General features: G+C 37.1%; 1 protein-coding gene across 3 annotated transcripts in view; it reads left to right on the top strand.

Annotated features, from left to right (window-relative positions):
* Positions 1–16620, top strand: part of LOC111148962 (TBC1 domain family member 19) — a 155927-nt gene that overhangs the window by 18846 nt on the left and 120461 nt on the right. The window contains exon 2 of one of the 3 annotated variants that reach the window (XM_022505807.1): positions 15457–15529. The exons of the other annotated variants lie outside the window; for them this stretch is intronic. Within the exon in view, the coding sequence (XP_022361515.1) occupies positions 15457–15529 (73 nt within the window). The remainder of the gene's footprint in view (positions 1–15456; positions 15530–16620) is intronic. 3 annotated transcript variants of the gene reach the window in all.

The following is a 16620-nucleotide window of genomic DNA, read 5'->3' as shown; positions in this document are numbered from 1 at the left end:
TGGGGTTTTGCAGCTGTAGGTCTAAGGAATCTTTAGTGCAAATGGATTCATTGAGAACATGTTTATGAAGTACTTACTATGTGATAGTTATTGTGCTAATTCTTGGGGTACAGAGATGAAAGACACTTAGATTCTGGAAAACTTGAAATCACTACTGTGAATTTGATGGCTCCTTAATACTTAAAGAATTTTCTTTTTTAAAAAAGATTTTATTTATTTATTTGACAGAGAGATTGAGAGCACAAGTAGGCAGAGAAGCAGACCAAGGGAGAGGGAGAAGCAGGCTCTCCACCGAGCAGGGAGTCTGATGCAGGGCTTGATCCCAGGACCCTGGGATCACAACCCAAGCTGAAGGCAACCACTCAACTGTCTGAACCACCCAGGTGCCCCTTTAAAGACTTTTCTGATGACATTTATGGTGATGTTAAAGAATGTTACTTTTTTATATTATTTAATGAATTGTGTCCACTGCATCACTTAATATATTCAAAATGATCAGTGTATGATGTTGTGAAATCATGTATAGGTAGAAGATTGATTCAGAGTGCAAGGTAGAGTGATACATGTTTGTGTAATAAAGCATGAAAACTTTACTGAGGTTCAGATACTATTGTGCAACTAATTTTTAGGGAACTTTTAGTCAAATTTTGATATACTATCACAGGAGAGTATCTACAATATCTGAAAAAGATATTAAAATACCCTTCCCTTTTCCAATTACATATCTGTGTGACACTGATTTTTTTCATATATATCAATCAAAATAACCTAGTGCTGCAAATGGAATATCACAGCAGATTGAAGTTTCCAGGCTGTCTTCAGTTAAGCCAAACATCAGAGATTTGCAGAAATGTAAAACAGTGCCTCTTTTCTCACTATTTTTGTATCTGAAAATACAGCTCTTTGAAATAAAATTATTTAGGGCAGGGGTGCCTGGGTGACTCAGTCAGTTAAACGTCTACCTTTGGCTCAGGTGTCCTGGGATTGAGCCCCACATTGGGGGTCCCTGGTCAGCGGGCAGTTTGCTTCTTCTCCCTTTGCCCCTCCCCTGGCTTGTGCTCTCTCTCTCCCTCTAAAATAAATAAATAAAATCTTAAAAAATATTTAGGCTAATATATAATGGGCTAAAGTGTTATGTTTACCATTTTTACCATTTTTAAGTGTACAGTTCAGTGGCATTCAGTACATTCACATTGTTGCGCAGCCATCAATAACCATCCATCTCCAGTACTTTTTCATCACAAATTAGAACTGTGTACCCATTAAATACTAACTCTCCATTCCAACTTTCCCCATAGCCGCTTGCAACCAGCATTCTACTTTTTGAATTTGAATTTTTGAATTTGAATTTGAATTTTTGAATTTAAATTTGACTTTTCTATGTACCTCATATAAGTGAAATCATACAGGATTTGTCTTTTTGTGACAGGCTTGTTTCACTTAGCATAATGCTCTCAAGGTTCGTTCATGTTGTAGATGTGTCAAGATTTTCTTCCTTTTTAAGGCGAGAGTGGTATTTCATTGTGTGCACATATCACATTTTGCTTATCTGTTCATTTGTTTGTGGACACTTGGGTTGTTTCCACATTGCACTTATTGTGAACAATACTGCTATGAACATGAGTGTATAAATATATGTTCAAGTATGTACTTAGAATTGAAAGTGCTGGATCATGAGATAATTCAGTTTCTAATTTGGGGGGGAATTCCATACTAATAAACAAATAGGTTTTTTTTCTGTTCTAATTTCTAATGCTGTAAATATCAGTAGATACAATCCACATAAAGGAAGTGCTCTTATATCCTCAATTTTTAAGAGAGTGAGGGTCCTGAGGGTTAAAAGTTTGAGAATCAGTGGTCTAGTGAAAGGAGTGAAGTAGAGAGATCTGTTAGGAAGTTACTATGGTAGCAGACAAGTTGCTTATAGAAGAATGGGAAGGGTGGTATGAAGAATCTGTCATATGAAGACAACTTGGGAGAATCTGGAAATATATGTGACCTTGAGAAAAGAAGCTTTTAGAGAAGACTCAGTAGCTTTCTTTGAATATTTGAAGGTCTCCTATAGAAAAGGGATTAGGTTTATATTTTGTGACATTGTGTGTGTGTGTTGTGGGGGGGTGTGATGGTGGCAGATGGTATGAGGAATCAATTTTAGCTCATAATAATTTTCTAAGGTAATAATTCAAAGATGGAACTGGCTAAGGTAGGGATGTAGTGAGTTTCTAAACTAGAAAGCTGGTTTAGAGTTTCATTGGGTGTTTTTTCTTTTCTTTCTTGTTTGGTTGGTTTCAGGAGTAGAAGTTAGTGATTCATCACTTGCATACTTACATATAACATCCAGTGCTCACCATAACATGTGCTCTCCTTAATATCCATGACCCATTTAGCCCAACACCCACCTACCTCTCTTCCAGCAACCCTCACTTTGTTCTCTGTAGGTAAAAGTCTCTTATGGTTTGCCTCCCTCTCTGTTTTTACCTTATTTTATTTTTCTTCCCCTTCCCCTATATTCATTCATTTTGTTTTTTAAATTCCATATATGAGTGAAATCATATAGTATTTGTCTTTCTCTGCTTAGCATTTTGTTTAGCATAATACACTCTAGTTGCGTTCACATTATTGCCAATGGCAAGATTTCATTCTTTTTGATGGCTGAATAATATTCCATTGTATATAGCTGTACCACATCTTCTTTATCCATTCATTAGGCGATGGACATTTGGGCTCTTTCCATAATTTGGCCATTGTTTATAATGCTGCTATAAATATCAGGGTGCATGTGCCCCTTTGAATCAGTATTTTTGTATCCTCTGGATAAATATGTAGTAGTGCAATTGCTGGGTTGTAGGGTAGCTCCATTTTAAACTTTTTAAGGAATGTCCATACTCTTTTCCAGAGTGGCTGCACCAATTTGCTTTCACACCAACAATGTAAGAAGGTTCCCCTTTCTCTCCTTCATCACCAACATCTGTTGTTTCCTGTGTTGTTAATTTTAGCCATTCTGACAGGTGTGAGGTGGTATCTTATTGTGGTTTTGATTTGTATTTCCCTGATGATGAGTGATGTTGAACATTTTTTAAAAATTTTTTTATTTTTATTAACATATAATGTATTATTAGCTACAGGGCTACAGGTCTGTGAATCGCCAGGTTTACACACTTCACAGCACTCACCATAGTACATACCCTCCCCAATGACCATAACTCCACCACCCTCTCCCTACCCCCCTCCCCCTAGCAACCCTCAGTTTGTTTTGTGAGATGAAGAGTCTCTTATGGTTTGTCTCTCTCCCGATCCCATCTTGTTTCATTTATTCTTTTCCTACCCCCTAAACCCCCCACGTTGCATCTCCACTTCCTCATATCAGGGAGATCATATGATAGTTGTCTTTCTCTGATTGACTTATTTTGCTAAACATGATACCCTCTAGTTCCATCTACGTCATTGCAAATGGCAAGATTTCATTTCTTTTGATGGCTGCATAGTATTCCATTGTGCGTATATATATATATATATATATATATATATATACACCACATCTTCTTTATCCATTCATCTGTTGATGGACATCTGGGTTCTTTCCATAGTTTGGCTATTGTGGACATTGCTGCTATAAATATTCGGGTGCACGTGCCCCTTTGGATCACTACATTTGTATCTTTAGGGTAAATACCCAGTAGTGCGATTGCTGGGTCGTAGGGTAGCTCTATTTTCAACATTTTGAGGAACCTCCATGCTGTTTTCCAGAGTGGTTGCACCAGCTTGCATTCCCACCAACAGTGTAGGAGGGTTCCCCTTTCTCCACATCCTCGCCAGCATCTGTCATTTACTGACTTGTTAATTTTAGCCATTCTGACTGGTGTGAGGTGGTATCTCATTGTGGTTTTGATTTGTATTTCCCTGATGCCGAGTGATGTGGAGCACTTTTTCAAGTGTCTGTTGGCCATCTGGATGTCTTCTTTGCAGAAATGTCTGTTCATGTCCTCTGCCCATTTCTTGATTGGATTGTTTATTCTTTGGGTGTTGAGTTTGATAAGTTCTTTATAGATTTTGGATACTAGCCCTTTATCTGATATGTCATTTGCAAATATTTTCTCCCATTCTGTCAGTTGTCTTTTGGTTTTGTTAACTATTTCTTTTGCTGTGCAAAAGCTTTTGATCTTGATGAAGTCCCAATAGTTCATTTTTGAATGAACTTACTTCCTTTGCTTCCCTTGCCTTTGGCGATGTTCCTAGGAAGAAGCTGCTGCGGCTGAGGTCAAAGAGGTTGCTGCCTGTGTTCTCCTCAAGGATTTTGATGGATTCCTTTCTCACATTGAGGTCCTTCATCCATTTTGAGTCTATTTTCATGTGTGGTGTAAGGAAATGGTCCAGTTTCATTGTTCTGCATGTGGCTGTCCAATTTTCCCAACACCATTTGTTGAAGAGGCTGTCCTTTTTCCATTGGACATTCTTTCCTGCTTTGTTGAAGATTAGTTGAGGGTCTATTTCTCGGCTCTCTATTCTGTTTCATTGATCTATGTGTCTGTTTTTGTGCCAGTACCATACTATCTTGACGATGACAGCATTGTAATAGAGCTTGAAGTCTGGAATTGTGATGCCACCAACTTTGACTTTCTTTTTCAGTAATCCTCTGGCTATTCGAGGTCTTTTCTGGTTCCATATAAATTTTAGGATTATTTGTTCCATTTCTTTGAAAAAAATGGATGGGACTTTGATAGGGATTGCATTAAATGTGTAGATTACTTTAGATAGCATAGACATTTTCACAATATTTGTTCTTCCAATCCATGAACATGGAACATTTTTCCATTTCTTTGTGTCTTCCTCAATTTCTTTCATGAATACTTTATAGTTTTCTGAGTATAGATTCTTTACCTCTTTGGTTAGATTTATGCCTAGGTAACTTATGGTTTTGGGTGCAATTGTAAATGGGATTGACTCCTTAATTTCTCTTTCTTCTCTCTTGTTGTTGGTGTAAAGAAAGGCAACTGATTTCTGTGCGTTGATTTTATATCCTGACAATTTACTGAATTCCTGTACAAGTTCTAGCAGATTTGGAGTGGAGTCTTTTGGGTTTTCCACATTTAGTATTATATCATCTGCAAAGAGTGATAGCCTTACTTCTTCTTTGCAAATTTGGATGCCTTTAATTTCTTTTTGTTGTCTGATTGCTGAGGCTAGAACTTCTAATACCATGTTGAATAGCAGTGATGATAATGGACATCCCTGCCGTGTTCCTGACCTTAGTGGAAAAGCTCTCGGTTTTTCTCCATTGAGAATGATATTTGTGGGGGGATTGAGCATTTTTTTATGTGTCTGTTAGCCCTTTGTTTGTCTTCTTTGGAGAACTGTCTATTCCTATTTTCTGCCCATTTCTTAACTGTATTATTGTTCTTTTTTTTAGGTATTGAGTTTGATAAGTTCTTTATAGATTTTGGATACTAGCCTTTTATCCTATATGTCATTTGCACATATCTTGTCCCATCCCATTGGCTGCCTTTTAGTTTTGTTGATTGTTTCCTTCACTGTGCAGAAGTTTTTTATCTTGATGAAGTTCCACTTGTTCATTTTTGCTTTTGTTTCCCTTGCCTCTGGAGATACATGTAGAAAGAAGTTGCTACAATCAAGGTCAAAGAAGTTGCTGCCTGTGTTATTCTCTAGGATTTTGATGGTTTCTTGTCTTACATTTAGGTCTTTCATCCATTTGAGTATATTTTTGTGTCTGGTTTAAGAAAGTGGTCCATTTTCATTCTTCAGATATTACTGTCCAGTTTTTCCAACACAATTTGTTGAAGAGACTGTCTTTTTTCCATTGGATATTCTTTCCTGTTTTGTCGAAGATTAGTTCACCATAGAGCTGTGGGTTACCATTTCTGGATTATCTATTCTGTTCCATTGATTTATGTGTTTTTGTGCCAGTACCAATTACAGATTTGTGATAGAGCTTGAAGTCCAGGATTGGAGGCCACCAGTTTTGGTTTTCTTTTTCAACACTCCTTTGACTATTCAGAGTCTTTTCTGTTTCCATACAAATTTTAGAATTTTTTTTTTTCTAGCTCTATAAAAAATGCTGGTGTTATTTTGATAGGGATTGCATAGAATGTGTAGATTGTTTGGATAGTATAGTTTTTAACAATATTTGTTCTTCCAATCCATGAGCATGAAATGTTTTTCCATTTCTTCATATCTTTAATTTCTTTCATAATTGTTCTGTAGTTTTCGGAGTACATATCTTTTACTTCTTTGGTTAGGTTTATTCTTAGGTATCTTATGGGTTTTGATGCAGTTGTAAGTGGGATTAATACCTTGGTTTCTCTTTCTGCTGCTTCATTATTGGTGCATAGAAATGCAACAGATTTCTGTATGTTGATTTTATATACTATGACTTTGCTGAATTCCTGTGTGAGTTCTAGCAATTTTTTTGGTGGAGTCCTTCAGGTTTTCTACATTGATTATCACATCATCTGCAAAGAGTAAATGTTTGACTTCTTTCTTGCCAATTGGATGCCTTTTATTTCTTTTTGTTGTCTGATTGCTGAGACTAGGTCTTCTAGCACTGTGTTGAACAACAGTGGTGAGAATGGACATCCCTCTCATGTTCCTTACTTTAGGCGGAAAGCTCTCAGTTTGTCCTCATTGAGGATGGTATTAGCTGTGTTTCTTTCATATATGGCCTTTATGGTGTTGAGGTATATTCCTTCTATCCCTACTTTCTTGATGGTTCTTATCAAGAAAGGATGCTGTATTTTGCCAAATGTGTTTTCTGTATCTTTTGAGAGGATCATATGGTTCTTAAACTTCCTTTTATTTATGTGATGTGTCACATTAATTGATTTGCAAATACTGAACCACCTCTGCAGCCCAGGAATACAGCCCATTTGATCATGGTAAATAATCCTGTTAGTATACTCTTGAATTCAGTTAACTAGTCTCTTGTTAATTGAATTCAAGAGTACATTAACAGGATGATGATGATGATGATGATGATGATGATTTTGCATCCATGTTCATCAGGGATATTGGTCTATAAGTCTCCTTTTTTAGTGGGGTCTTTGTCTGGTTTGGGGAACAAGGTAATACTGGCCTCAGAGAATGAGTTTGGAAGTTTTCCTTCCTTTTCTATTATTACTATTTTTTAAAATAACTTCAGAAGAAGAGGTATTAATTCTTCTTTAACTATGTGATAAAATTCCTGTGGGAAGCCCTTTGGCCCTGGACTCTTATTTGTTGGGAAATCTTTTATTGCTGATTCAGTTACTTTGCTGATTATGGATGTGTTCAGGTTTCTATTTCTTCCTGCTTCAATTTTTGTAGTTTATCCAAATAATTTATTCATGTCTTCCAGATTGCCCAATTTGTTGGTATATAATTGCTCATTCTCTTATAATTGTTCGTATTTCTTTGGTATTGGTTGTAATCTCTCTTCTTATATTCGTGATTTTATTTATTTGGGTTCTTCCTCTTTTCTTTTTTTAAGTCTGGCTTGTGGTTTGTCAATTTTGTTAATTCTTTCAAGGAACCAGCTCCTAGTTTCATTCATCTGTTCTCTTTCTCTCTCTTTTTAAATTTCTGTATCACTATTTCTGTTCTAATCTTAATGATTACTCTTCTCTGGCTGATATTAGGCTTTATTTGCTGTTCTCTCTCCAGCTCCTTTAGGTGTAAGATTGAGTTGTATATTTGAGACTTTCCTTGATTCTTGAGGAAGGCCTGTATTGCTATATACTTACCACTATGACTGCCTTTACTGTATTCCAAAGGTTTTGGACTGTCATGTTTTCATTTTCATTTGCTTCCATGTATTTTTTAATTTCTTTTTAATTTCCTGGTTAACCCATTCATTCTTTAGTAGGATGTTTTTTGACCTCCGTGTATTTGTGGTCTTTCCAAATTTTCTATGACTTCAAGTTTTATAGCGTTGTGGTCTGAAACTATGCATGAAATAATCTCAGTCTTTTTGTACTGGTTGAGGCCTGATTTGTGACCCAATATGTGATCCATCCTGGAGATTGTTCCATGTGCACTCGAAAAGAATGTGGATTCTGCTGCTTTAGGATGAAATACTCTGAATATATCTGTTAAGTCCATCTGGTCCAGTGTGTCATTCAAAGCCATTGTTTCTTTGTTGATCTTCTGCTTAGATGACTTGTCCATTGCTGTGAGTGGGGTGGTAAAGTCCCTTCTATTATTGTATTATTATCAATCTGTTTCTTTAAGTTTGTCATTAATTGATTTATATATTTGGTTGCTCCCAAGTTGGGGACATAAATATTTGTAGTTGTTAGATCTTCTTGTTGGATAGACCACTTTATTATGATATAGTGCCCTTCTTCATCTCTTATTACAGTCTTTGTTTTAAAATCTAGTTTGTCTGATATAAGTATGGCTACTCCAGCTTTCTTTTGATGTCCATTAGCATGATAGATGGTTCTCTACCCCCTCACTTTCAATCTGGAGGTGTCTTTGGGTCTAAAGTGAGTCTTTTGTAAGCAGCATGTGGATGCATCTTGTTTTTTATTGATTCTGACACCCCATGTTCTTTGACTGGAGCATTTAGTCCATTTACATTCAGAGTAATTATTGATAGAATGAATTTAATACCATTGTATTACCTATAAAGTCACTGTTTGTGTAGTTTGTCTGTGTTTCTTTCTAATATTTGTTGCTTTTGGTCTTTGTTTCCTGCTCAAAGCATCCCCTTAATATTTCTTGCAAAGCTGGTTTAGTGTTCATGAACTCCTTTAGTTTTTGCTTGTCTTGGAAACTCTATCTCTCCTTCCATTCTGAATGACAGCCTTGTTGGATATAGTATTCTTGGCTGCACAGTTTTCCCATTTACCATGTTGAATATCATGCCACTTCTTTCTGGCCTGTCAAGTTTTTGTGGACAGGTCTGCTGCTAACATTGTGTGTCTGCCCTTGTAGGTTAAGGACCTTTTGTCCCTAGCTGCTTTCAGAATTCTCTCTTTATCTTTGTATTTTCCAAGTTTCACTATGATATGTCTTGGTGTTGACCTGTTTTTGTTGATTTTGAGGGGGCTTCTATATGCCTCTTGGACTTGAATGCCTGTTTCCTTCCCTAGATTAGGGAAGTTTTCAGCTATAATTTATTCAAACAAACCTTCTGCCCCTGTCCCCTACTCTTCTTCTTCTGGGACTCCTATGATATGGATATTATTGTGCTTTGTGGAATCACTGAGTTCCCTAAGTCTGTATTCAGGATATAATAGTTTTTTTTCCCCCCTCTTCTTTTCAACTTCATTATTTTCCATAATTTTATCTTCTGTATCACCTGTTCATTCCTCTGCTTCTTCTATCCTTGTTATGATTACGTCCAGTCAGTTTTGCATCTAGTTATAGTATTTTTTAGTTCAGCTTGACTAGCTTTTAGGTCTTCTCTCCTCAGCAAGGGTTTCTCTGATGTCTTTTATGCTTCTTTCAAGCCTGGTTAGTATTGCTAGTATTCTTATGAGTGTTGTTCTAAATTCTTATTCAGGTATATTGCTTATATTTGTTTTGAGCAAATCTTTGGCTATGATTTCTTCTTGTTCTTTCCTTTGGGGAGAATTTCTCCATTTTGTCGTTATGTCTAGATTATGTCTTTTGCATATTATGAAAGCTTGTTATGTTTCCTGCTCCTGAGAGTACGGTATTAAGAAGGGGGTCATACACTGTCCAGGGCCTGGCACTTCAGGAAGTTTTTCTGTATGCACTCTGCTGTTGTGTTTTGGCTTCTCTTTCCCATAGGTCAGTCCTCCTTGATTGCTGTGAGGGGTCTTTGGACTTTTAACTAGGTGTGCTTTGATTTGTTTGTTAAGATAAGCCTGAAAACAAACAAACAAACCCTGATGTAAGAAAAGAGAAAAGGAAAAGGAACAACAACAACAAAAATAAAAACAAACAAACAAGCAGACAAAATACTATAAGCCTGATTCCAAAGAAAAAAGAAAAAAAGAATAGGAAAAATAAGAAAAAGAAAAAACAGCCTAATCCAAAAAATGAGAAAAGGAAACAAAGCAACATACAAACAAATGAACAAAACCTGTAAGCCTGATTCCAAAGAAAAAAGGGGAGGGAAAAAAAAAAAAAAAAAAAAACCTGGTCCTATTTCCACCAGAACTGAAACTGATGCTTTAGAACACTCTATGCTCATTTGATTTGGTACTTGCAAAGGGCCTGTGTTGGTCCTCTGGGGGAGAGACGCACTGCATTGGCTTGCAGTCAGACCTGCCCTGGTAAAGATGCCCCTGCCAGGCACAGGGGACTGAGGTTTGCTGTAAGCAACTCCAGCCTCCACCAGGGGCACTGTGTTTCTCTCTGAAGTCTGATAGTGCTGGTGGGCAGGGTGGGGTGTGGTGGGGAAAATGGCATCACCTTGCTCTTTCTTCCCCAGGGAGGGGAATTCAGGGGTGTGGTTGTTCAGAAGGCCCTCATAGAAGGGCGAACAATCTGCCCTCCCCTCCCCTGAGGTCCCAGGCTTCTGTCAGATTCCTGCCCTCAATCTGTCTGTGCCCAAGCCATTGTTCTCCTATGTTTTATCTTTGGAGTGTGGCTGGGATTCAAAACTCCAAGTCTTAAAGGAGGAGAGCCTCACAGCACTGTGCCTGGCACTTCTCTGTCTCAGAAAAGCAGTTGCAGGGCCACACTGGTGCCTGGAGTCTATGGTGAAGCACCGCGAAAAACGGTGATCAAGTTATCTGCCTTCTAAGTGCGCCTTTGTCCCAGCTTGTTCAACAGCTACTCAGTGGCACCTGGTGGGCCTTTTGTCCTCGGAGAGGCAAGATACACTCTTCCAAATGTACTCGAGGAAGGACCATGTTCTCTCCCAGTGCGACCCAAGGAATCCCCACCCACAGCATCTTGCAGGAACCCTACCTGCTGTTCTCCTCCCCTCTTTCTGTGACTTCTCTCCATGTAAAGGGCTCTCTTCCCTCTATGGCACCATGGCTTTTCTCTCCCCCAATTCGCATCTCTGAACCTTTCATCTCCCTCTAATTGTACAGATTATTTTCTTAATCTTCAGATTAATTTCCTAGTTGTTCAAAATGATTTGATGTTGGTCCAGCTATGTTTGAGGGATGAAGAAATCCCAGGGTTTCCTTGTTTCTCAGCCATCTTAAGTCTTGCCCTAGTTTAGAGTTTCTAAGTTAGAGTTTCTAAGCTAGAAAAACCACTTGGAGAAGAGTTTTATTAAGTGGTTAGCTGACCTAGAAGAACTCTGTAGCTTCATTTCATCCTGAAATTCTGTGAGTCTTCAGACACAGAAAGATGAAGTCCAGGAATTGCATGAAGGCATAGTGAGAAGTGGAGAGGATGGGACCTCTTTAAAGGGAGTTAAATGATCCTTGGAACCACCTTTTTAGACATGCTAGGCCCTGGTTGTACTTCATGGAATATTTAGTCTCAGGTTACCTCCCAGCTTCTTGGACTCAGCCACAACATCAGCCACTTTGCTTCTCGTTTCCTTTACTTATGAAGTTTAGAAATTTAAGATTGCTAGTGGCTAATGCTTGGATTAAGACTATTCTGGTAGAAGTAGAAAGAAACTTAATTCATGTGTGTGTGTCAAGGGCAGGGACGGTCATGTGTTTTTAGAGTGCAGAATGGTGGAGGATGTCAGAAATGTCAACATAAATAAATGGGTGATGAATATATGCAGGGTAATGTACATGCTTGCTGGATCTCATATATATATACTTTAAGATTTTATTTATTTGACAGAGAGAGTACAAACAGTGCGGGGGGGTTGCGGGCAGAGGGAGAGGGAGAAGCAGGATCCACACTGAGCAGAGCGCTTGGGGGTCAGGGGCTTGATCCCAGGACTCTGGGATCATGACCTGAGCTGAAGGCAGATGCTTAACCAACTGAGCCACCCAGCCACCCCTGGATTTTATTTTTTATCATATTTTTACCAGCTCTTATAGTGAGTTAGAGGTGTTTTGTTTAAAGAAAGTGTTAAATTTTGTTGTAAATGTTTAAAAAACCTCTATCTCTAGTTACTCCCTCTGCTAGTCTTTTACATTTAGTCCATTGTCACCTGGATATCTCATATTTTATAACACAACTTTAATTTACACTGGACTTCCCAACTAAAAATAACTTTGAAAAATTTTTTATTTAAGACTCACAATAACCTAGTTCAGGTATTACTTTCCCTTAAAAAAGTAAGGAACACTGAGATACAGAGAGGTTAAATGACTTGATCAAGTTGAGAGATAATTTAGGGTCTTCTGATGCCAAATCCTATCCTCATTTAGTCCCAAATAGTTTTAAAATTTTGCTTTGTTATACCCAAGGACTCAGAAAATGTCCTATTTATTTAAAAATTCTTAATTTAAAAAGTATATTAAGAAGCACCACTCTTTCAAATGCATTGTTACTATATTAAATACTTCATAATCCACTGTTGTGCTTCCAAATTAACTTGTCTCTAGATAAGTCCCAGGGAAAAAACCTGTTCCTTTCATCCTCTTCATATATTAGAGACACTTATAAATGTGTCATTGATGAAGAAGGATATAATTCTGCACTGATCTTTCAAAATATTTGGATTTGCAGATGTGCACTCATGGTTCATTGTGCAGGTGAGGATATTACTTCAGGTAATATCCTACACAAGGCAGAGTGAAGGTGCATCTGCTCAACAGAGTCTCCCTTCCTGGTGTACTGCCACATTGTGGGACTAGTGAGCCAGTGACACGTCATATGGTAGTAATATCATGATATGTGTAGTTCTGCAATCATAAGCCTAAGAAGCTCTGCATCTGATTTTTGTATTTATGAAAACTAATATCAATGATTTGTTTTCTTTTTAAAAAGATTTTATTTATTTATTTATTTAGAGAGTGATTGGGAGGAAAGGCAGAGGGAAAGGGAGAGAAAGAATCTCAAATAGACTCCAAGCTTAATGTGGGGACTGACAGAGGGCTCAGTCCCACAATCCTGAGAGCATGACCTGAGCTGAAATCAAGAGCTGGATGCTTAACCGACTGAGCCACTGAGGCGCCCCTTCAGTGATTTGTGTTCAAAATAAATATTTCCAAGTACTCTTCTTTTGAGTTCCTGCAGCAGTTTAATTTGGGAGTGTGCTGAGATTGCCAAGAAGGCTATTAAAAGTGCAACCATTTATCTCTGTGTATTAAGACTATTTATCTTGAGCAACCAAAACAAAATACAAAAACAAACTGGATATTGAAACTATATCATAATAAATCTACAGATTTCTAACATAATTATAGCTTAGCAATGAGAGAATACTCATTTTCATTGTCTATTAGTATCACTTTCAATGTGTTTCATATAGTAGGGTTTTTTTTGTAGTGAGGTTTTTAATTGGGTTCAGATTTCATTTGAAAAAATAGTTATGCTGCTAAAACATGTATGAAAACCGCCTTACCATGTTGTCTTCCTGTCACTGGCCTGCTTTTGATTTTCAAATTTGTCAATTTTTTTTTTTTTAAGAGAGTGTGAGTGGGGGTATGAGGCAGAGGGAGAGGGAGAGAGAGAATCTCAAGCAGGCTCCATGCTCAGTGCAGAGCCTGATGTGGGGCTCAATCCCATGACCCTGAGATCATGACCTGAGTTGAAATCAGGAGTTGGATGCCCAACCAATTGAACTGCCCAGGCACCCCAAATTTCTCAAGATTTTTATAATTATGCTGATGATTATGAATTTGGTTTGCCTTTGATTAAAAAGTATATCTAGGAGGTCTAGCAATCTTAAAATACTGAAAATGTTTAGAAGGAGTAACCATTTTTTTCTCTTAAAATTCTTTTAATTTTGCTGTCTTAGAGTCATTTCCAAATACACACTTGTAAAAGAAAGCCTATTTCCTTTTGCTTTGATATTTTCGAATAATGAGCAAGGTTTTGCAACTTTTAAAATCCTAGGGATAACAGACTGAAAACCAGTCTCCTTAATTAAAAATAACTTTTATAAAGTTCCTTGTTTATTTGGGTGAAAACCAGATAAAAAGGATAGAATGTGATTTGATCAATATAATTTTGCCAAGCAACAGTTAATACTGAGTTAATACTTGAGATACAAAAATGAAATCATGGTCCTTTGAATTTAAGAGTCAAAAAGAAAAATAGGTAAGCTGGAAATTACAATATAATCTGATGAGTGCTGTAACAGAAGAACGAACTGTACTACCTTTGTGGGGAAGTAATAGGAACAAATTGATAAAGGAGGTGGTATTTGAGAGGTGTCTTGGAAACTAGTAGGTATTTGTCAGGGTGGTGAGGGAGCACTTGCATCTGAAGAGCAACATGAACAAAAGCCTGGAAACCTTAAAATATGTAACAGTTGGGGGATAATTGAATGTAGTTCACTATGACTAGAGAGCAGGGTGTCTTGGGGAGAGAAAGTGTGAGAAAAGAGAACATATAGTTAGTTTCGTGGAAGAGCAGCTGATGAATTTGGAGAGAGAAACTGGTCTACATTGTGAAGGGCCAAGTGTGCCCTGTTGAAAAATTTAGATTTCTTATTTATGCTATGGAGATTTGCAGTTAAGAAAGCCTTATGTTTTAGGAAGAAAATGGCAGAGGATGGATTAATAAATGGAGAAATTTGTTCATTTATTCAATAAACATTTATTGATAACCTACTATGTGAAAGTAACTATTCTAAGAACTTGAGCTATAACAGTGAACAGAAAGACAAAGATATCTGTTTTAGTGGAGCTTATCACTTATAATTTAGGATGACAGACAATATACCAATAAATATAGTAAATACATTAATCATATGGCATATAAGGAGGTAATAAATACTAGGAAAGAAGGTAGACTAAGGGAGTGTAAAAATGCCAGGTGGGGAGTAACTGCAATTTGAATGAACTGGCAAGACATGGTTTGGAAGCTGTTACAGTGATCCAGATGAGAAATGATGAGGACTTAGGCTTAAGTGTGAGACTTTAAAATGGAGAGAAGATAAAGGAGACATTAGTGAACTAATAGTTTTATGTGTTTTCCATAAATATGCATAGCAAATGAAGGTTTGCATTGAGCAAGACATTTACATTGAGGAAGACACTTTTTGAAGATCTATTTATAAGGGAGGCAACTGGGTTTTTGGTCATTAGGTATAAATGCTACCATATATGTTTGATATAATATTAAGAGAATTTATAAAATCTAAGTATTTTTCCTATTAGAAAAATAGATGTTAAGTATTCACAAAGGTAAAAATCCTAGGTAAAAATGTTAAGTATTAGACTGCAGTGTACCATCACAGATCCTGTATTTTAAGAGTAGGTGGAAAAAGTTTTCTCTCTTAAGAGCTATTCTAGGTAATTCTAAAGTGCTCTGGTTTCAAAAAGGAATTTTTAAAATTGTATGCACATTTAGACACTCCTTTTTAAAAATTTTTCTTCATATCAAATAACCCAATGGCTTCCTTTTGACCTCTGTCTTTTCCTTTCTTCTTTTTCTTCTTCTTTCTAAAATTAGGCCAGTCTTCAGAGACCTGAGATTAAACTTCAGTCACTAAAAGAAGATATTAAGGAATTCTTTAAAATATCAGGTTTGTAAGTTGCTCCCCCACCCTAATTCTTTAAGGCAAAATAAGAAAATACTTTATTTGGAGGGAATATTTTATCCTTAAACTTCCAATTACTTATTCAAAATTGTGAAACAGTGGCTGGATAGGTTTCTGTTTGAGGAGAATTAGAACTTTCAGATATTTCAATAAAATGCTGCAAAAATCCAGGAACACTGTGGGAATCACTGCATTAAAGTAATCAGTTCTGAATGCTGCTTACTTCCTGATAAAAAATACATCCTGAATGTATGAAGAGACCCCCTCGCTAAGCACTTCCTCTTTTACTTTTTTTTTTTTAAGATTTTATTTATTTATTTGACAGACAGAGATCACAAATAGGCAGAGAGAGAGAGAGGAAGGGAAGCTCCCCGAGGACCCTGGAATTATGACCTAAGCCAAAGGCAGAGGCTTTAACCCACTGAGCCACCCAGGCACCCCATGCCCTCTCTATTTTCATTTGTGGCTTCTTTTTCTTCTATACTTCTTTCCCTTCTATACTTTTTTCCCCCTCCTCTTTTCTATCCTTTCAAAGAAAAGAAAATCCTGATTTCTTTTAGAACAAGAAAAAGTTCCCTATTCTAACCTTTGCACATGGAAATTGAGATGTTAAGTGGTTTACTTACCCAGAAAAGTTCAAGTAGTTAGCAGCCAAGCTCACTGGTCTGATGGTACCTCATAGTAATGTTTGTTTGTTTGTTTGTTTGTTTTAATTTTTTAATTTATTTTCAGCATAACAGTATTCATTGTTTTTGCACCACACCCAGTGCTCCATGCAATCCGTGCCCTCTCCAATACCCATAGTAATGTTTTTGTTCTTCGGGAGTTTATTGACTAGTTAGTTGTAACTAATTGCTTATGATCAGTCTTTGTCAAGTGCCTGGCTGTTTCTTGCCCTTCCTTGGTACATTCCTGATAGACTGGTAGTACAGTAGCCAGCACTGTTTGGTATTCATTGGGTACCTTAGCAATGGAAGAAGGATTTCTCCCATCTTGAGAAAATGGTGCAATAGTTTTACCTAAATAATAGTGTCGTACTGATAATTTTGTACTCAGTATTTGCCAACAGAGTGAAT

The sequence above is a fragment of the Enhydra lutris genome, unplaced genomic scaffold (genome assembly GCF_002288905.1).
Source record: "Enhydra lutris kenyoni isolate GAN:26980312 unplaced genomic scaffold, ASM228890v2 scaffoldscaffold21, whole genome shotgun sequence".
In the NCBI taxonomy this organism is placed as follows: domain Eukaryota; kingdom Metazoa; phylum Chordata; class Mammalia; order Carnivora; family Mustelidae; genus Enhydra; species Enhydra lutris.
The sequence above is the reverse complement of the archived record's forward strand: the minus strand, read 5'-3'. Positions and strand labels throughout refer to the sequence as shown.